Source organism: Chiloscyllium plagiosum, unplaced genomic scaffold (assembly GCF_037043375.1).
Source record: "Chiloscyllium plagiosum isolate Xiang-an unplaced genomic scaffold, Cpla_swu_hap1 HiC_scaffold_34, whole genome shotgun sequence".
Taxonomy (NCBI): domain Eukaryota; kingdom Metazoa; phylum Chordata; class Chondrichthyes; order Orectolobiformes; family Hemiscylliidae; genus Chiloscyllium; species Chiloscyllium plagiosum.
In genome coordinates this window covers 26,601,356-26,622,967 of record NW_028270172.1, presented here as the reverse complement: position 1 = coordinate 26,622,967, position 21,612 = coordinate 26,601,356, and the positions used below count along the sequence as shown (strand labels likewise).

Sequence of the window (21,612 nt, the reverse complement as noted above, 5' to 3'; positions counted from 1 at the left end):
CACCCCAGTCCAACACCAGCATCTCCAAATCCTGTATAGGGTGAATAGTTAAGGTCTTTTCCCTGTGATGGGGGAGACCAAAACTAGAGGGTATAGATTTAAGGTGAGAGGGGAGAAATTTAAAAAGGACCTAAAGGGCAACTTTTTCACATTGAGGGTGATGCGTGTATGGAACAAGTTGCCAGAGGAAATGGTGGAAGTGTGGAATTACAACATTTAAATGGTGGAAATGGTGGAATTACAACATTTAAAAGACATCTGGATGAGTATATGAATAGTTTGGTAGGGTTTAGAGGGATATGGGCTAAATGCTGGCAAAGGGGTCTCGGATAGATTGGGATATCTGGTCGGCTTTGACGAGTTTCCGTGCTGTATAACTCTATGACTATGAATGAGAGAACTTTAGAGGAATTTGGTGGTTTTTGTGGTTCTTAAACCTTGATTGTGTTTCCAGAAGATGACCAAGCTCAAAACTAAGAGCAAAACAATCAGCAAAATGTACTTCACTGCCAAGCACATGCTTTCTAGTCAAGCTAATAAACAAAGCACTCGCATTTGCATAGCACCTTTCATAACCTCAAGTCATTCCTAAATCACTTAAAGCTTATGAACCACTTTAAAAATCCAGCTTTATAATGTAGGAAAACACAGTTGTTAACTTGGACAACAATGTCACATGGACCATGAGAAAGTTTTATTTTGTTTGGATGTTTGTTGAAAGATGAGTCTTAACTGGATGTCTCTGGAAACCCCCTCTGTTATTCTGAATAACATGAGATATTCTATATCCACTAGAATGATTGGGCAGGACCACAGTTTTAATATCTAAAGGAGAGTGCTGCATCTGTGTTAGCCTGGAGTTTCTGCTCAGCTCTTTGGAGTATGACCTTTTGACTCAAAGAAAAGAGTACTAGACTGAAAAGGAAAAATATACAGGACTAAAAGGGAAAAGGAGCAGGACTGGCTGGATGGCTCTTTTGAAAAGCTGATGAAATTAAAAGCAGCCTCCTATACTTAGCATCTCATGACTCCCACGTCCAGCTCACAGATTAGTCTTTGGTTGTTCCTAACTTGTTTTGATCCAACAAATGTTGCACAATTGATGTTTACATCGACCCAAGTATAAGTTGTCTTTGCATTCAGGTCAGGAGGAAATAATATAACCCACAGAAGTTCTCACCATTAATCTATTGAAGTAACCATCACAGTAACACAGCAAAAATATTATTTTTGTGTTCTGCCAGAGATGAATAAAGTCAAAATTATTGTGCTCATTAATCCTTTTCTGTCAATGACAATACCTAAAACCAGCACAAATTGTGGAGTACAAACACATCAGTTTGCTGCCAATGTTCAATTTGTATGCCTCTCTGACTTTGTCTTTTTTCAGTCATTAAGAAAATACCATGGATTGGTTCCATAAATTCCACTGAGTGGGGGTCATTGAGATAATTTTTGCCCTTTTCAACAACACATTTGTAAAAGCTTGAGACAATAACGTGATTGATAATTAGCTACACGTATTGCTATCCTAGAGCACAAATTTTACAATCACTTATAAAACAATCCCATGTACTAGCAACTCCTGGCAATCATGATTGAATGCTTGGCGTGCTGATTCTTTAAGGTAGCTGTTAAACTGAATGAAATATTTTACGGATTTTTTTTCAATATTTATTTCTTATCCATATTTTACAGAGTTTTACTTGATCCTACAGCTCAAGGTCAAAAACATAAAAGGTGCAAAGTGATTTTGAACTTGAATTTGGGGAAATGGTTTTAATTTCCACAAATATTAATTAAATTTTATACTTCATCGCATTTTCACAAAGAAATTTCAGGCATAAACCTTGGCTTTATGAAGAAAACTCATTTATTGTACACTTCGACATGACATGTAACATTATGTAGGGTTCAATCACGCTTTCAAATTATTTTAGCAATAATGAAACAATTTCAGAATTCCTAAAATACACGACCTTCTGGCAATCAAATATATAGAGTTGTTTGGTAGTACAGAACTTCAGTTTTGCTGAAACTGTTTATCTTGTAATTACCAGGACAGAATCCGAAGAATACCGAACCTCAGTGGGAATAACAATTTATGCTGCATGAGAAACGAGTGACTTGTCAATTAACTGTTTCCTGGTACATTCTCCATGAGAAACACTTCTACCAGTTAGAAGCTGTTTGCCAAACAGTTAGTACCCTTTTCTCATGCAGTATGTATTTTTATCATTGGGATTTGGTCTTGTTATTCTTTGCTAAGAGTTGCAAGACAAAATGCTTCAACAGCGTGTTATGTTTTGGCAACGTTCAAATATACAGTGGAACCTCGATTATCTGAATATCAATTATTTGAATTTTGGATTAACGGAAGATCTCAAGGTTCTGAAAGAAACATTGCATCAAAGAGGTGTTTCCAACACTGATTGCGCCTTTTGTTTACAATGATTAAAAACTAATTCGGCAGACTGAAATGCTGGCAAGAACAGTGCTGGGCGTTGATGGGCACGCAGGCACCGTCTCCAAATGACTGACATCCCACCCACGCTCTCTTTCTCCCTACACTTTCCCTGGAGTTCTACACAGTGGTGTACCCTAAACCCAACCCCCCCCGCAACTCGACCCAAATAATCTCTCCAACATTGTCCTACATAGAACAGAGCAGGAACTTGTCAAAACGCGTGCTATTTTGAGACTTCCCCCCCCCCCCCCCAAAGCAGTCTTGCTGTTGGTGTCCAGTCCGGCTGCCGTCTCCGTTCTGGGGGCAGGGCAGACGGAGGTTTGGTGGGGGTAGTGGGGTGGGGGAGGGGTAGGTCGAGTGGTGTGCTGCTGCCTAGTCTTCTGAACGGGGAGTAGACATAGCAAGTGTTCACTCTGTCAATCCCGTTGAAGTGAAGCAACTGGCGGGGAGAGGCTTCAGCAATGCTGCAGATCCCTTATACACACGGGTGTGTCTGCTCAGAAACAAACCCTGAGATAGAGAGAGGGAGCAAGGCAGGCAGAGCTAGGAAAAAGGAAACTTCAAAAAACTCAGAGGAGAGGCATTCAATCAGTTATCCGAATAATCAATTATCCAAACAAAATACTGCCCGCCCATCTTGTTTGGATAATCGAGGTTCCTCTCTATATGTATGTGTATGTAAGTTAGCTCGCTGAGCTTGAAGGTTTGTTTTCAGATGTTTCATCACCATACTAGGTAACCCCATCAGAGAGAGTCTCTGGTGAAGTGCTGGTGATATGTCCCGCCTCTCTATTTATAGGTCTTGGTTTCTTAAATGGTGATGTCATTTCTGGTTCTTAACCCCACAATAAAAAATCCTATGTAGTCATATTTGGTGCAAGTTTATTGGGAAAATTCTGAATATTTTGATGGATATTGTAGAGTAACGTGGCTTCTTTTTTAGCCAGGTCATCTGCTCCATAGGCAATCTGCAACTAATTAAGTTGATCCACGGAGAGCAGTCGCAAAGATTCCAGAGTTCCATCTGGATCCAAAAGGTGAGGATGGATTAATGATGATGGGAGCTGTATCTCTACCCTACTCTAACATTTGTTTAGCTGTAACAGTCCTCAGCTTTGAACCACCCCAATGGGGATTTAGTTTGTCACCAAAGACACAGTTGATTGTGTGAATAACTGTGAAAAATACTGTGTGAAAAACAATCAAGCGTTTGAACAATCTTCAGCAATCCTGGAATCGGGTTCTTAAAACTCAGCTCAATCTTCTGTCTTTGCTGCCCATGAGATCACTGTTAATAGAGTTATGGAGCATGGAAAATGACCCTTTGAACCACTTGTCCAGGCTAAGTTTCCCAAACTAAACTAGTCCCATTTGCCTGCATTTGATCCATATCTCTCTAAACCTTTCCTATTTGTGTACCTATCCAAATGTCTTTTAAACATTGTAACAATACAATCTACCATTTCCTCTGGCAGTTCATTCCACATATGAATCACCCTCTGAGTGTAAAAGTTGCCCTTCAGGTCCATTTTATATCTTTCTCTTCTCACCTTAAAATTATACCTTGCAGTTTTGAACTCCCACACCCTAGGGAAAAGACATTTGTCATTCACCTTGTCTATGTCCTTCATGATCTTATAAATCTTCATAAGGTCATTTCTCAACCTCTTACTCTCCGGTGAAGATGACCCAGCCTCTCCATATAACTCAAACCCTCTAATTTCGGTAACATCCTAGTAAATCTTTTCTACATCGTCTCCAATTTAATAATATCCTTCCTATAGCAGGGTGACCAAAACTGTACACAGTACTCCAAAAGTGGTCTCACTGATGTCCTGTACAACTGTAACATCATGTCTCAACTGCTATACTCAATGGTCTGAGCCATGAAAGCAAGTGTGCCAAATGCTGCCGTTACCACACTGTCTATGTGTGACACAACTTTCAAAGAACTATGTACCTGAATCCTTAGGTCTCTCTGTTCGACAACACTCCCCAGGGCCCTACCATTAATTGCATAAGTCCTGCCCTTGTTCATCCTACCAAAATGCAACAACTCATATTTATCTAAATTAAACTCCATCTGCCACTCCTTGGCCTATTTAATCACGATCCCTTTGTAATCTTAGATAATCTTAATCCTCAACTTCACTATTCTGTCTTTTTCCCCATAGGCCTTGATTCCCTTATTGATTGAAAGTCTGACTATCTAGCCTTGAATAAATTTCCATTATATAATATTCCATTCAAAGCTCTGAGGAGATTACTTGGAAATTTTTCTAAACAATGCCGACTGCACTATATAAACTGCAAATGACACAAGTTCAGACTGTGGTAGAATGGCCTTCTGATGATATGTTAACGACCACAATTGCATAGTCAGAGCTTTCCGTGCTGATCAGAGATCAATACTGAGCAGACAGTATAGATTACTGGTCTTGAACTGAAGCAGGCTATGATTAATTACAAACAGATCTTTACCTCCAACCAGAAGGCATTCTAAGGTCAGACTGCTTCCAGGAATGCTTGAAGAAGGAAGTCTTGCACCCATACAAAGCTCTAATGATCTCACGAATCCCAAAGTATTTAACAGTCATTTAAGTACTTCTGAAATATGATCATTATGAAATGTAGGAAACAACAGTCAATTTTCATATAGAAACATCCCACAGACAGCAATTAAATAAAAATATCATATCTCTTTTTGATTAAGTTATATATGAACCCTTCCCTGCTCTTTGAATTAGTATCAGAGAGGTAAAACTGGCTATGATTTAACATCCCATCCACAGATAATACATTATCAATGATACACACCCTTCACTAAATGATATAAACCCCTTTACTTCTGCTCTGGGAGTGTCAGACTATATTGTATCCTCCGGTCTCTGGAGATGCACTTGAACAAATCACCCTCTGATTTAAAGGTGAGAAAGTTATGAAGGTGTCCCCATGGTGCTGCAACCGTCACTGCTCCGATAATGGCCTAGATGACGATGCGTTTGTCTTTCATAAGATGACTGGCATCGTTTGGTGGAATCCAGTTATCCTTCAGGCTGGAACAGTAACAGCAGATCATTATTCATTTGCAACTTTTCTCATTGATCAAACCCTGATAGAAATTCATATTGTATGCAGTCATGGCAAGACCATATAGTCACTGATGTTCTACTGATTCCCAGAAGAGTGAAATCATTAAAGTTTCTGCTTCTGTACTAGATCCAACTACTGTTACAATTATAAATCAGAGGTTACAGGTTTGGCCAAATTGCAGTCCTCTGCCACCTGGCACTGGTTAGTCTTTCCTCTGTACACTGGTGTATGGAGAAAGGCTTGCAAGTGTCCTCCCTCTGGTATCAAGGTGCAGTGGTTTGAAACACCTCTCAATCAAACTGACCCAGCCTCAGAAAACAAAAATGCATCATATCTAGGGTGTAGGTTTGCTCGCTGAGCTGTAGGTTTGATATCCAGACGTTTCATTACCTGGCTAGGTAACATCATCAGTGGTGACCTCCAAGTGAAGCGAAGCTATTGACTCCTGCTTTCTATTTATATGTTTGTCCTGGATGGGGTTCCTGGGGTTTGTGATGATGTCATTTCCTGTTCGTTTTCTGAGGGGTTGATAGATGGTATCTAGATCTGTGTGTTTGTTTATGGCGTTGTGGTTGGAGTGGCAGGCCTCTAGGAATTCTCTGGCATGTCTTTGCTTAGCCTGTCCCAGGATAGATGTGTTGTCCCAGTTGAAATGGTGGGCTTTTTTCGTCCGTGTGTAGGGCTATGAGGGAGCCACCATTTCGACTGGGACAACACATCTATCCTGGGCCAGGCTAAGCAAAGACATGCCAGAGAATTCCTAGAGAATTCCTAGAGGCCTGGCACTCCAACCACATAAACAAACACAGATCTAGATACCATCTATCAACCCCTCAGAAAACGAACAGGAAATGACATCACCAGGAACCCCACCCAGGACAAACATATAAATAAAAAGCAGGAGACAACAGCTTCGCTTCACTTGGAGGTCGCCACTGATGATGTTACCTAGCCTGAAACGTCTGGATATCAAACCTACAGCTCAGTGAGCAAACCTACACCCGAAACCTCAACCTGAGCTACAAACCTCGCAAATACATCATATCGTTATGAGATATGCAAACCATTCAGAATATTCTGGAGCTGTGAGGAATTGAAGATTGACCTTCTAGTCATTAACTGTCAGCAACCGAGGAGAAAATCATATTCTTAAAGATTTTGAGTTTTCTTTGAAATTTTCCTTCATCTGTTGTTAATATGTTGGAAGTGGGACAGAGCAAAGAAGGCTGTTTGATCAATGGTCAAGAATCAGAGTTGAAAAGTGTGGTGCTGGAAAAGCACAGCAGGTCAGGCAGCATCAGAGGAGAAGGAGAGTCGATGTTTTGGGCATAAGCCCTTCATCAGGAATCTGATGGTCAAGAACCATCCAGTTGAATAGGGAAGTCTGGGCACTGATGATGGGTATCGCAGGTGACCAGTGGTGAGAAAATGGCAGTTGTTCATCCACCCAGAAAATGCCAGCCAGAGCTGGTGATCTTGCATTATGCTGTATACGCTTTCAGTTATCTGGTGCTGAGCTTGTCACTTGAGGTTTATGCATGGCTGACAGATAATATTTTTGGCAGGTGGAATCTGGTAGTTCTCATGCATTCAGCCGATTTAAAATCCCTCAAGGCAAGAAACTTGTTTTTGAACCACGTTTGGAAATTCACTTCCAGACTTGTTCAATTTGCCTCTTTACTAGTAATGTGATTGAAATTTGTTCCAGCATAAGGCTTACACATTTGCCATGATGGTCAGCGAAAGGACAGAAATTCATAACCTTTGAACCCAACTTCCTGAGTCCCATTTCTTTGTACTTCCATCATTTAATAATTCCCAGTGTTTTTTAATAAATTGCTTTCAAAGGCTAAAAGACATTCAATTGTTACAATAGAATGTAACACCAGCTTTCAAAATCATTTGCATATGAATTTTGCACCATCGTTCCTTGATAAAATAGGAAAGAGAAATACATCATGTAGAAGTGCTCAGGATCCAATCATCCTGAAGTCTTTTATAATGGATTAGTTTGCAAAGGCAATGGGTGCTTACTTCATACAGATCTGAAGGTCTCAGCCTCTGCCATTTACCCTGATGGGAACAAGATGAAAAAGACCAAGATTTGTTCAGTTCAATATGTACTATGTACACTCATCATAATGGAGTTATTAACTAATCATGGTAATTAATGTCAACAAGAGATCCAGGATTTATACAGATAAAGATCAACTTCCAGCAGTGGAGGAATTTGGAAACTTAGGTCCAAAATCACCACCTTCCTCCAAAACGTTTGTCATGTCATTAACATTCATATGCCATGCCAACGTATTATTTTCTGAAAAGAATGTAACTTCATACTGATCCCTGTATGGGGAGAGTGTGAAGCAGTGAATTGTTAATACTGCACCATCTCACTCAGGAGGTAGGAATGCAATACCGAAACCAAACACACGGTCAGTCTGTATTGAATTAGCTGATCTCAGCTGGAGTGGTAAGGAAGGCGCTACAGTGACCGTTGAGCATTTCCTAATTTCATTGCAATATTCCAGGCTATGGTCAAGATATCAGGATGAAGCACCATAGCTTATGAGGTGGGTTAACTTATAAAGATAGTTGATAGTGTACTGACCAGGAATAGTGCCTGATGGTGGGTCTCTATAACTTGAAGCGAAGAGAAAGCAAACTGATTAAATAATGTAAAATGGCCAGCCATCTGTTCTTATAATCTAACTGTCATAAATGTTCAGTACCGAGTAGATGCTGACTGATAAATAGAAGTAGAGAAGGATGTTTTTGCCTTACCAGATTTCATTTATGGTGGTGTTTTCTCTGAGTGACTGAAGGAGGTATGTGGCTCCATGGGTTGTTATCTTGTTTTGAATCAACCTGCAAAATATTTATTAGTGATTTTCCAGTGTCCATGGATATAATATATAAAATATCATTCCCTATAAATGGTACTACTGCAAAGCTAGTTGTTCATCTTCTAGTAGCTATTACAGGGACTGTTCTTACAAGAAAATAAAGTAAATGTGAAAGGGCAGGCTGGGGTGCATTGAAATGGAATTGGAGGATATGGATATACCAGCACCACATGGGCTGTACCAAATAAAGAAGATGGCCCACCACCACCTTTTCAAAGGCACTTAAGGATGTGCAGCAAATCACACTATGTGAAAGATTAAACAAAATATGAGATAGAAATATCAGAGTAAAATATAAGTGATTCAAACTTGTGTTATCTGCAAGAAGATCAGTCAAAGGATTGAGAACCTGCTGACTGCACAGGAAATCTTCATTTTAGTTGAGAGGTTGAATACACAGGCATGTGATGCGGGATGTACATAGTTTGTGTAAATGGTGAGGCTCAATGTTCTGCAGATATGATTAGATTAGATTTCCTACAGCGTGGAAACAGGCCCTTCGACCCAACCAGTCCACACTAATCCTCCAAAGAGCAACCCACCCAGACCCATTTCCCTCTGACTAATGCACCTAACACACTATGGGCAATTGAGCATGGCCAATTCACCTGCCCTGCACATCTTTGGACTGTGGGAGGAAACCGGAGCACCTGGAGGAGGCCCACACAGACACAGGGAGAATGTGCAAACTCCACACAGACAGTTGCCCGAGGCTGGAATTGAACCCGGGACTGTGAGGCAGCAGTGCTAACCACTGAGTTCAGGTTCCATTTCACTGTTGTAGAAGAAACATTGATCCCTCTCAGTGAAAAGATCTCTTCTATTAACGTAGCCTCCAGAGTGCAGGTATGGGAGGTGTCATGAGCAGCGATCAGGCCCTTCGCTGTAGGCTGAACAGGAACACCCTTTCTTGCTGTACTGTTCTATGTTCATTTCCAGGTACATTACATTTTTGAATTCCTTTTGTGGATGTGGACATTGCCTGGCTAAGCCAGGATTTGTCCTTGAGAAGGTGGTGGTGAGCTGCACTTCTTGAACTGCTAAGTCCATGTTGTCAGGGAGGGAAATGTAACATTTTAGCCTATTCACAATGCGATTCAAATCTGGATTTTTAAAATTCATTTGTGGGATATGGGCATTGTTGGCTGGCTGGCATTTATTACCCGCCTCTAGTTACCCTTGAGAAGGTGGTGATGAACTGCCTTCTTCAATCGCTGTGGGTTGACCCACAATGCCATAACGGAGGGGATTTCTGGATTTTGACCCAGTGACAGTGAAGGAATACTGATACACAGCAGGAGGGTGTGTGATGTAGCAGCATCTGCTGCCCTTGTCCTTTCATGTTGTAGAGATAATAGGTTTGGGAAGTGCGATGAAAGGGAGCTTGGTGAGTAGCACATGGTACGCAGTATACTAACTCTTGGCATTGTGCAATGGTGGTCGAGTGCATGAATGTTTAAGGCAGTGTGTGGAGTGCTGATCAAATAACCTGCATTCTCTTGGATGATGTCAAACTTCTTGTATGATGCTTGAGCTGCACTCATCCAGGCAAATGAAGCTCTCCATGATGTTCCTGACTTGAGGTCTGTAAATGGACAAAGTCAGAAGTCACACGACACCAGGTCATAGCCCAACAGGTTTATTTGAAATCACAAGCTTTCAGAGCACTGCTGTTTCCTCAGGTGAAGTCAAATAAACCTATTGGACTATAATCTGGTGTTGTGTGATTTCTGACTTTGTTCACCTTAGTCCAACACCAATACCTCCACATCATTGTAGATGGACAGGCTTGGGAAATCAAGAGGTCAGGCACTTGCTGAAGAATTGACCTGCTCTTACAGTCACAGTATTTCTATATATGTACAGTTATGTTTCTGACAAATGATAACCTCCAAAATATTAGTAGTGGTAATGGTGATGCGCTGACAGTCAAGGGGAGTTATTTAAAAATGGCCAATATCTGGCATGTGTGGTGTGAATGTAATGTGCACTTTTCAGCCCAAGCATGGGTGTTCCCTGGATCTACATGTTGTTATGGACTCACCCAGACCACTCAAAACATTCTTGAGCAGGCAACCAGACCATAACGTTTGCAATTTGTTTCGCTAAGCGTACAGTGTAAGTTACCCGGAGTAAGCTGGCTAGATTGACCACAAAGGTTTAACATAATGAAACACAAAGAACAAAAAACCCCTACAAAACTCAGTCTATCCAAACTAGACTTAATTATGTTGTTCCGAATATACACACCAGTCCCAACAAACAAACCCCCTTAAAGACCAGTAAAATTAAAATGGAACAGATGCTTACAGGTTGAAGTTAGAAGGGTAGAAAGAGAGAGAGCCTGTTCACACAGTCCACTGCTAAATTTCCAACTAGTTCTTTACTGAACTGCTCAGCTACAGAGCTGACCACTCCCCTTTCATTACACAGGTCATTTGAGCTGTAGGGAGCGGTTGAATAGGCTAGGGCTGTTTTCCCTGGAGTGTTGAAGGCTGAGGGGTCACCTTATAGAGGTTTATAAAATCCTGAGGGGCATGGATAGGATAAATAGACAAGGTCTTTTCCCTGGGGTAGGGGAGTCCAGTACTAGAGGGTATAGGTTTAGGATGAGAGGGGAAAGATATAAAAGAGACCTAAGAGGCAACTTTTGCCACTCAGAGGGTGATACATGCATGGAATGAGCTGCCAGAGGAAGTGGTGGAGGTGAGCACAATTGCAACATTTAAAAGATGTCTGGTAGGGTATATGAATAGGAAGGGTTTGGAGGGATATGGGCTGGGTGCTGGCAGGTGCGACCAGAGTGGGTTTGTATAGCTGGTCGGCATGAACGAGTTGGACCGAAGGGTTTGTTTCCATACTGTACATCTCTATGACTCTGAGGTCTCTTCTAAAACATGACCACTTTGGCCTGAAGTCTCATCTGTTTACATGTAAACAAAAAGGCCTCTCAATACCCTTTAATCTCTGTACCAAATCAGTCTAATCAGCACCAGGAGATGATTAGAACCCCTCTGAGAAAAACCAAGGACACAGTATCCTTGAGAAAAGGAACAGCTATTCGATAAAAGGGGCCAGCATTGTGACAATATTAACACCGATGTCTTCAGTATCTGAGGAGTTATCGTTGGTACTGAATAGTGTGCAATAAATGGCAAACATTTTAATGTCTGATCTTACAATGGAAGGAAAGTCATTCATGACGCAGCTGAGAACATTTGCATGTCGAATGTTACACTGTGGAACTTCTACAGCAATATCCAGAGGCTGGGTGATTTGCCTCCACCTTCCTTTGTGCTAAGTATGACTCCAAATAGTGAAGACATTTCCCCCTTGTATTCCTATTGACTTCAGTTTTACAAATGCTCCACCATGCTACGCTTGGTTAAGACCGTAAGGTATTGGAGCAGATTTAGGCCATTCAGTTCACGGAACGCGTTGACCACTCGATCATGGCTGATATGTGTCTGCCTTTGCCTCATGAACCTTGATCCACTTACCAATGAAGAATCTTTCTATCTCCATCTTAAATACATTCAATGACTTGGCTTTCACAGCTTTCTGCAGATTCCACAGATTCACTGCCCTCTGGCTGAAGAAATTCTTCCTCATCTCAATTCAAAAGGTTCATCCCTTCACTCTGAGGCTGTGCCCCCCCCCCCCCCCCTCCCCTCCAGGTCCTAGTCTATCCTACTAGTGGAAATATCTTTTCCATACCCACTCTATCCAGGCTTCTCAATATTCTGTAGAAATCTCCTCTCATCCTTCTGAACTCCACCCTCACCCACTCCACGTATGACAAGCCCTTCATCCCCAAGATCATTTTTGTAAACCTCTTCTGGACCCCCTCCAAATGCCAGCATATCTTTCCTTAGGTTCGGGGTCCAAAACTGCTCACAATATTCCAAATTCAGCCTGACCAGAGCCTTATACATTTCTTTGCAGAACATCTCTGCTCTTGTTTTCTAGCCCTCTTGATATGAATGCTAATCTTGCATTTGCCCTACTGACTGCTAACTGAATCTGTGCATTAACCTTAAGGGTATTCTGAACTAGAACTCCAAAGTCCCTTTGTGCTTCAGATTTCTGAAGCTTTCGCTGTTTAGAAAATAGTCTATGCTTCTGTTCTTCTGATGAAAGTACGTAACCTCACACTTGCCCACGTAGCATTTCTGCCAGATGGAATACAATCTTGATGTCAGCTTCATTTGTTCAGCTCCTTTGTCCGTGTTTGTGCAGGGCTGTAGAGATGCCAGGAGTCAAGTGACTTTGGCAGATCCCAAACTGAGCATCGGTGAGCAGGTTATTATTTTGTTAGTACTGTCACTTGCACTAACATTTTCAGCTGCTTCATGAGTGACTTTCGTTCCATTGTAAGATCAGACTTTGAAATGTTTGCCACTTATTGCACCCTGTTCAGTACCAATGGTAACTCCTCAGATACTGAAGACATCTGTGTTAATATGTAGATCCAGGAAACACACAGGCTTGACTGAAAAGTGCAAGTAACATTCACAGCACACATGTGCCAGATATTGGCGATTTTTAAATCACTCCCCTTTACTGTCAGTGCATCACCATTAGCACTCCTAATATTCCCGATCACTTTGGTGATAAAGAATAGGCTAATGGGCAGGTAGATAGTTGGATTAGATTTGTCTTGTTCTTTGCGGCAGAACATATCTGGGAAATTTTCCCATTGTATGGTAGATGGTTTAGCTATACTGGAACAGGTTAGCTGGAATGAGGTTGGTTCTGGAGCACAGGTCATGGTACTGCTACTTTTTTTTTAATCAGGGCCCATTGCCTTTGTTGTCTTTTGTGCCTTGAACCATTTCCTGGTGTATCATGGAGAGAATTGATTTGTCTAGCTGGCTAACTGCTTCAGGGCAACTCAACTTTTCAGAAGAGAACCTGAATTAGACAGATGTAAAGAATTAACACATATTTCAGGCCTGGGTAGCAGTCTTCTCTTGTTTGTCCTTACTGACATGGAAGGTGACGCATTTTGAGCCAAACATTTGTGTACACTTCCAATCCGCCATTTTGGAAACCTAGCTACCAGAGAAATAGTTGATACTTGGACCAAATTCTAGGATGGCATTAGCATCAAGCTAACAAAGGGATGGATAAGGTAATAAGCACCTGATTTTTTTAATGGTTAGAGTTAATGAGAATGTAAGAACTCATGATAACAAAAAGGATGCAAAATTATCTTCAAGCTCATGTGATTATGACTTCAACAACAGTTTCTAAAGTGCCCACATGTTCTTTTGTAAAGGGATTTGGATGATTGCCTGAGTACGCCAAACGATAAATGAGCAAGAGTGGGATTTGAAACAGAAAAGACTGGGAACACTGAGCAGGATTAGCAGTATTCAAGAAATTCCAGCAACCAATGCTCTAAACTGTCAGTCCTCCTTTAAGACCAGGAGACAATACAAATGCACAGTATTTAAAATGCTGCATAACAAGGAGCAAGGGAGGACAGAGGGGAGGAAAGAGCTATGCTCATGGGACAAGAAAGGCTTGTGAAGTCTTGTAATTGAGGGAAAGGAGGTAACTAAATGGCAGGCAAAGTGTCAGCAGGAAGTCTGATAAGAGAAGTCAAAGAAAGCACATGTGCCAGACACAGATTGTCTGTGAGAGATCGTTGGAAAGAAAGGTGTGGAGAAACCAGCAAAATGGGGAAGATGGATGGTCCTACACATCCAGTAGAAGTAGGGTGAAAGGTAGGTACTGTCATGGCAAGGTGCTACCTCTCACTTAGTTTCCAGTCTGGGACATTCACTGGCCAGTGCAAACCTAACAGTGGGATAAGTTTATGGGATTCATCTGCAATAAGAGGCACTGGGCTGGGCAGTTAGAGGAACCTCGATTATCCGGCATTCGATTATCCGAATTTCGGATTATCCGGCAAGATCGCAAGGTCCAGATGCTTGGCTAAAATATGTTATCCGGCATTCAATTAATCAAAAAAAATACTCCCCGTCTGTGTCCTTCTGCTAATCAAGGGTCCGCTGTACTCTGTTGTGATATTCAATTATTCACAAAACCAGTCACGCAAAGATTGCCAGGGAGAACTGCTATTTAAATATCACAGCGAGCAATGGAGGAGCACAAGATATGAGTGCTACACCTTCTGTTCCTCTGGGTTACAGGTGATACTGCAATTGAACCAAGCACTGGGTTCAGCAGTTGAGAGAATGTGTTACCATTTGAATTGTTTGAACACAATGGGAGAGAAGTGGAGCAGAGCTGAATGGAACAAGAATGGGTTTAGAATATGCTGTACTGCCCTATTTCTGTGATATTTAAATACAGCTGTTCCTCTTGCTTCCCAGCTTCAAGCTAAGTCAAACTCCACTGTTTGTTTCTTCATATGTTACTGTACAGAACCCAACTGCTTCAGAGAACTTATTTATGTATATGAAAATATTTTTATGAATAAAGTATATTTTTGAAATGAAAAGGTTTCCCAGTTTCAGGCTAGGTACCTGCTGCTAATTAAAGTTTTGAACTTGGAAAGAAAACTTACATTCTTGCCACTCAACAGAATGCTCAAGTCTACCTCTTCAGTCACCTATTCTTAAGAGTTCCTGAACTTCTGACTATAACCTGGCTCCTCTCAGTGCACTTTGTGAAGCACCTTAGAGTATTTAAAGGTATGTAATTGCAAGTGTTTGAAAGGTCTAAAGGACATCCTTAAAATCACTGAGCACCTATCGTCTTCCAGGATGCAGAAGTCCAAAATTGTATCTGTGCCTTTGAGCTCAGAGTGCAAATATTTTCCAATGTCAGAAAAAGTCTGCAGGTCAGCAGTAAGGAAATCCCATTTTCGTTCTGCATGGATGGTTGAGCTCTCAACTTACATTGGAAGAAAGCTGGAACTAAACAAGATGTCATTGCACACAGTTTCAGGAACTAAGCAACCAAAAGCAAAAATCCCTTACAGTGATTTTTATGACAGCTTCAACCCATGGCATCAGTCCTGTGATGTGACAAGAGTCTAAGGTCTCATTTCAGAGGCATAGTATTAAATATTACCATAACTTTTCCAGAGATGTGTTAACTCTTAGCATTTCACCAAAGCTTTCAGCTGATGCATCATCTAAATCATTTTGAGTCAACCTGCAAAACACAGAAAGTCAATACCGTAAATTCAATATTTGTATTTCTGATCAGAATCTCCCTGCATGATAATTCCAGGTTCATAAACCTCATATCCAATTTATAATAAATGTTCAAATACATGGATCATTATTAATCCAGAGCATTCATCACTTTAAACAGAATAATATTATTAATACATTTCTTTAAATTTGATATATACTTATAGCCTTCTGTTCAAGTTGACATATGCCATTATATTGAATGTGGATTAAGGTTAAGTTATGAACTTGAACATAGTTCTTGCATTTGCAGTAATGTAATAGTCCTTAGTAAAAGGGAAACTTTAAATTAAAATGCATATATATATATTTGTACCCTAAGAGATGTACTGCATGGAAACAGACCATTTGGTCCAACTTTAAAATGCCTTCTTTTTTTACTTTACTCAGGTTCTGCATATTCTTAAATATCAAATCAAGGTTTCATGCAAAATCCATAATTATGATGAGAAAATCTTATGAATATCTGACTTTTATCCAAGAATTTCAGATGAAATGAGCAGAAAAGTCACTTTTTTTTGCTTGTTGATTTGTTTTTTTTTAAATTAGTTTTTGCTCTGTGATTCCTTCCATTTTCAACCATCAATAAACATTCTGAGCAAGTCAGTAAATGCCAGTTAGTACCAGAGTATTTTTAGTGAGCTGTTCTTGCAGAGTGCCTTCGCCAGATGTTTGCTGCCCTCTGATGAGATCTGGTTTGCTGCGAGGCTGGGAAAATATGAAAACAAGTGATTTATTTTCTTTTCTAGTGAATTCAGACCCTGACCAGTCTTAGAACTCCATAGAGAAACAAAAGTTTTCATTGGCATTTTGCCCATTCCCTTTCAGCATTCCAATGGACTGTTGCCTCTGACATTGTGGACCAGTCCTTTCTTTGCAAGTGCAGGAATTATAACCCCTTCCCTTCCCTTCCCACCATCCAGGTCCTCACACTCTACAAGGTAAAATCGCAATTTATGTGTACTTCTCTGAATGTGGTGTCATGGATTTACTGGTTGCTATGCAATCTCCCGTACACAGAGGAGATATCAGATTGGACCTGCTTTGTGGAACACCACCACATCCACAAGCATGACACTGAACTTGTAGTCTTTTAAACCTCTTCTTTGATCTTGTTCTATCTTCAACTCCTACACTGGCAGCGTGTTATCTTTCAAATGGGCACATTTACTGCCTTTCAAACTTTGGTTATCATCTGAAACTGTTGACCACATTGTCTTCATTTGTTTCAGAGGGCAGCTGCTTCCAGTGTTTCCCATTTACACTTCTACCAGACTCACTATTACTTGTCTCATCATCACCACTTTCAGACTTCTTTGTCCTTCTTTTTGCCTTCCTTTTTGTTCTCCTACTTTCCATGCCCCTGTACCTGCTTAAAACCTGTTTCATCTTTAACTTTTAACATTATGGGCAAAAAGCCTCTGGCCTGAAATATTAACTCTGTTTGTCTCTCCACACGATAACCTCCATTTTCTGCTTTTTTAATCTCAGATTTTGTAGCGTCGACATTTTTACATTAATATAGAATGGTATGTAGTAAAGCAAGCGTGTCATCAGTAAGAATTTGGCAGCAAGCCATATAAAGAAATGATAGACTGCATCTTCTGACATCCCGAGTGGCAAAATCTGAACTTCAGTCTGTGATCTGGATCAGGGCTCCATTTGAAGTCCTGATGTGCTCACGTGCACTTTAATTGCCCATAAAGTCTCTTCTCTGCATTGGGGAGATAGGATGCCAACTCACGGAACATTTCAGAGAACATCTCTAGGGGAGACATACCAAATAACCACTGCCACCCCCCCCCTTCTAATCTGCCAAGGACATGCAAGTCCTGGGCCTCTTCCACAGCCAAATCCTAGCCACCCAATGACTGGAGGAAGAGCACCTTATCTTCTGTCTTGTGACCCGTCAGCACACAGCATCAATGTCTATTTCACCAGTTTCCTCATCTCCTCTTCCTTCACCTTATCCCGGATCCAACCATCCAACTCAGCACCACCCTCTTGAACTGTCCTACTTGTCCATCTGCCTTCCCACCTATCTTGCCTGTCCATCTTCCTTCCCACCTATCCATTCCACCCACCCCTCCGATCTATCACCATTACCACCCCCACCTTCATCTTCCTATTGCCTTCCTAACAACCATTCCCACAACTCCACCCCCACCCCACTCCAAATATCTCTCAGACCCCCCCTCCCCCACATTCCTGATGAAGGGCTTATATCCAAAATGTCCATTCTCCTGCTCCTTGGATGCTACTTCTGCTGTGCATTTCCAGCACCATACGTTTTGACTTTGATCTCCAGCTTCTGCAGTCCTCACTTTCACAAAATGTAAACATCTGATAAAGTCTGACTTATGCTTCCTGGGACACCACATGAAGATACCGTACACTGATCTCAGTATCAGAGATTTGGACTACATATGCATTGCTCACCCAGATATTTACCCTTTAATATCATGCAGTGTAATCTCTGTTGTGACTCAGTGATTAGGCAACATAACTGAACTGCCCATCACCTCTCTGCTAACCAGAGTGAACTCTCTCTCTCTATCTGACTGCATCCCCCCTCAAACTAATCTGAATATCTTCCAACTCACCACATCGAGCTCCCATCCAAATAGAATTAGCTATATTGTCACGTGCATACAGTAAACTTACAAGCTACCAGTTATGCATTCATAAGCACAAATTCTGAGGGAAAATGTAGAAAAATAAAGAAATAAAAAGTCCAGCAATAAATTAGAAAACCAGAGACATAAATATTCAGATTATCAATCCTTTCAACCCAGGCTGGGCTGAGCTTCACCTCGGGGCTGGGAGTCCGGGTCCATGCTGAGGCCAAGAGACATTCTTGCTGCCATTTTATCCGCTCACACAACCACGAAGAGATTCGAACATTTAAAAACTTACCTGAATACAGTAGCTAATGTCAGAAGAACTAGGCAAGTCCTCTCTTTTCCTGTCATTTTGTGCTCGCCCATGTTCCTCCTGAAAGGCTTTGCTGAGCCATTGCTGCTCCAGTAGGGATCGGAAGTCCAGGCCAAAACAGTGCCAGCTGGTCGAGGTGCAAACATCTTCCTGGCTAGTGGCAATGCACCAAGTACTGAAGCTAACTGGAAGGTTCAGATCTATGGTTCATGTGAGAGAGTGGGGAGGTCTTGCTGTACTTTTCAAAGTAGGCTAATGACACTCATTCTCAGTGCTGTTTACACTGCTGCTTCTACAAGCAATGTGGGGGATGTTACAACAGACACGATGGAGCCTGGGGTCTGAACAAAGGGAGATTCAGCTGGCAACAGAAGCTGTTTGGTCTATGGACTGGTGATGAGTTGTTGATGACAAAGGCTTTATTTTGTCTACTGCCAACTATGTGATTGGTTCCCAGGTAGCTTAGCAGATTTTGGGTGTGAACAAGATGATCAGAAGCCTTTGGATACCAGAAAGGAAGGTGCAGTTTTGTCTCTGTAGTAGTAAAAAACACCTAAACCTCCTGCCACAATTTACCCTTTTAAGTTAAACCTTCTGGAAGATGCTTAATATCAATTAATATCAGTTTCTTGAAGGTTAATCTTTCCTGGTCCTTGTTACTACAGAACACAGCCCTTAGAAACTTTAAACCACAAAAAGACTTCAGAAACTATCAGCAATAAATATTTACCTGGCTTTACCTACTACTTACCAATCAGCTCTCTCCTTCGGGGCCTCTACTCCTGCAGTAGGCTAAGACCACTCCATTTTTTGTTTGATGTCATGGTTTTAGTACAATTAAAATATTCATTTAAAAAAACCTACAAAGGCTTCTCAAATCCATTCTATACGTTCTTTGCACAGAGAAAAAAGGAACAAATGACATTATAATTTGACATTCCACAAAGCTACTGTGCAGTTGCAAAAAGCAAAGATATTCTTAACCAGAGCAGGAAACATATTTACATAAATTTTGAGGCAACTTAGGGTCTGAGAACGGTCACTCTTTGTTTCTTCATAACTAGCAGGAGGTCCTTCCCACACCTCCTCACTGTGATGCTAACTGTAAGGACATTGTTCCCAGATTAGATGTCATGTGGTCAAGTTTCCTGAACAACTCCAAGCTGAATTGGATATGCGGAAAACATGTTCTTCCAGTACACTTTTTAAAATGCCCTCCTGATCCTTTGACAATGAGGGAACATTAATGTTCTGTTCTTTTGTTCACCCCACCTCACGTTATGACATTTTGGTAAAAAGTATTTTGATGTGATGGTGTAGAATAGAACATTTCGATACAGCATTTAAATGCCTCTCTAACCATTTAGCAAAATATACATGCAAGTAACATGATTATGAATTAGTTACCTCAGATTCTTCAAACTCTGGTGATTTTCCAATGCCTCTGCAAAGGCTACAACTCCTCTGTCTCCTATCTGATTTCCCCAGAACCTACCAATAGTTAAAACTCAAATTATTTGATGAATTCTTTGAAATTTCCAATCTGCAAGTAAACTAGCAGAGATACTTTAAAAAAAATTCCGTTTAATGATGTTCAATATAATTGTTTTGTATTTATGGTTAAGAAACAGGGACCTACCTTTTATATTCTCAAGATCTCCCAAAATATTTAGCAGAGGATGAATAATTTTCTGAACAGCAGTCATCATTAAAATGTTAAAGTGGCAAATATGGTGACTGATTTGCACTTGCCAACGAAAATTGAATATGGTTCTTCAGCCAGTGCCATCAATAACAATTTCCTAGCTGTCAGCTTGGATTATTGTGCTCAAGTCTCCAGAGCAGAACTTGAACCTTTGAATTCAAAGGCAAGAGTTCTACCACAAAGCCAGGCGAATATTGACCTGTACTGAGTCTAATTCTAATTTACAAGGCTCTGATCTTGTCTTGGTGAACACGAACATTCTCACAATCTGCTCTTCAGCTGGCCAGCTTTTCTGTTACATCAAATCCTTTTTACAGTGAGCTGATAATGAAGGAAAAGATTAACCAGCTACCCTAACACTGTGAAATAAAAGAGTGACTCATCAGAAGGAATGTCAAGGTTAATTTTGTTCTCTCTCGTTCCTATTCTCTGACTCACAGGATGGTGCTGAACATGTGCAAGATGCATACAGGGAAAGAAAAAGAGACAGACGAGAAAACATTTTATTCCCATAATCTCTTGTTTAAATAGATCATAAATCTGAAAATTCAACTAATCTTCCATTAGTATCTCAGTGTATTTTCCAATCCTGCCAATTAACTTCTACTTCTGTAAATTATTTTCTGTCAAGTTAATTTCAGGATTGCAAATATTAGCTTTGAAACACAAAACTGAAGAAACAAACAGTAGAATATGACTTTGTGTCTGTGGTTTCTCTTTTTATTGAGTTTCCATGAATGAAAAAATAATGAGCTGTCAAAGCCAATTATCAAAGAAATACATTTGATTTCTTTATAAATTGGCCAATCAAGATATGTCAAATTTCGTAGAACTGTGCCATACTAATTAAAATCATAATTATGAGTTTTAATCCCTTGCTTTTCATAGATTTCTTTTATCGGGAGTTTCTATTGGATAAATCTCAGGGGAGATCCCTGTTATGTTTTTCCAATATGTTAGATCAAGTGGCACCAAAGGGTAATAATACTTTTGGCATCTTTGAGTCAGTATGTACTTTAGCTCCTACATCTGGTACTTGTAATAGAAGGATGCTGCTCCCATCCCTCCTTAGGTTTGGGTATAAAGGCTTTTTGGATTGCAGTATTGGACAAAGAACTATTAGTGAAGGAGGAAATTTTGCCTAACAAGATATAGTTTATTGGTTGATGTGAGTTAGTTAGAGATTGTCACTAAGGCTGCTGGGAGAGTGTGATGATAGGTCTATGCACTCTGAGATCCAATGCCGTCCTCCTGATTTGTCCACTTGAGACTGTATGACATTATTAGGTTTGGTAGAGCTTAATGCAATCTCCAACATTAACCCATTTTGAACTA

The 21,612-nt window shown here is 40.7% G+C and overlaps 1 protein-coding gene across 1 annotated transcript in view; it reads right to left on the bottom strand.

Annotated features, from left to right (window-relative positions):
• Nucleotides 1-1,858: 1,858 nt before the first annotated feature.
• The window catches only part of LOC122564432 (nucleotide-binding oligomerization domain-containing protein 1-like), a 50,955-nt gene continuing 31,201 nt past the window's right edge, over nt 1,859-21,612 (bottom strand). The window contains exons 8-12 of the mRNA XM_043719279.2: nt 19,980-20,063; nt 16,263-16,346; nt 15,514-15,597; nt 8,345-8,428; nt 1,859-5,523 (exon numbers count right to left, since the gene is read on the bottom strand). Coding sequence (XP_043575214.2) covers nt 5,454-5,523; nt 8,345-8,428; nt 15,514-15,597; nt 16,263-16,346; nt 19,980-20,063 — 406 coding nt within the window. The 3' untranslated portion in view covers nt 1,859-5,453. The remainder of the gene's footprint in view (nt 5,524-8,344; nt 8,429-15,513; nt 15,598-16,262; nt 16,347-19,979; nt 20,064-21,612) is intronic.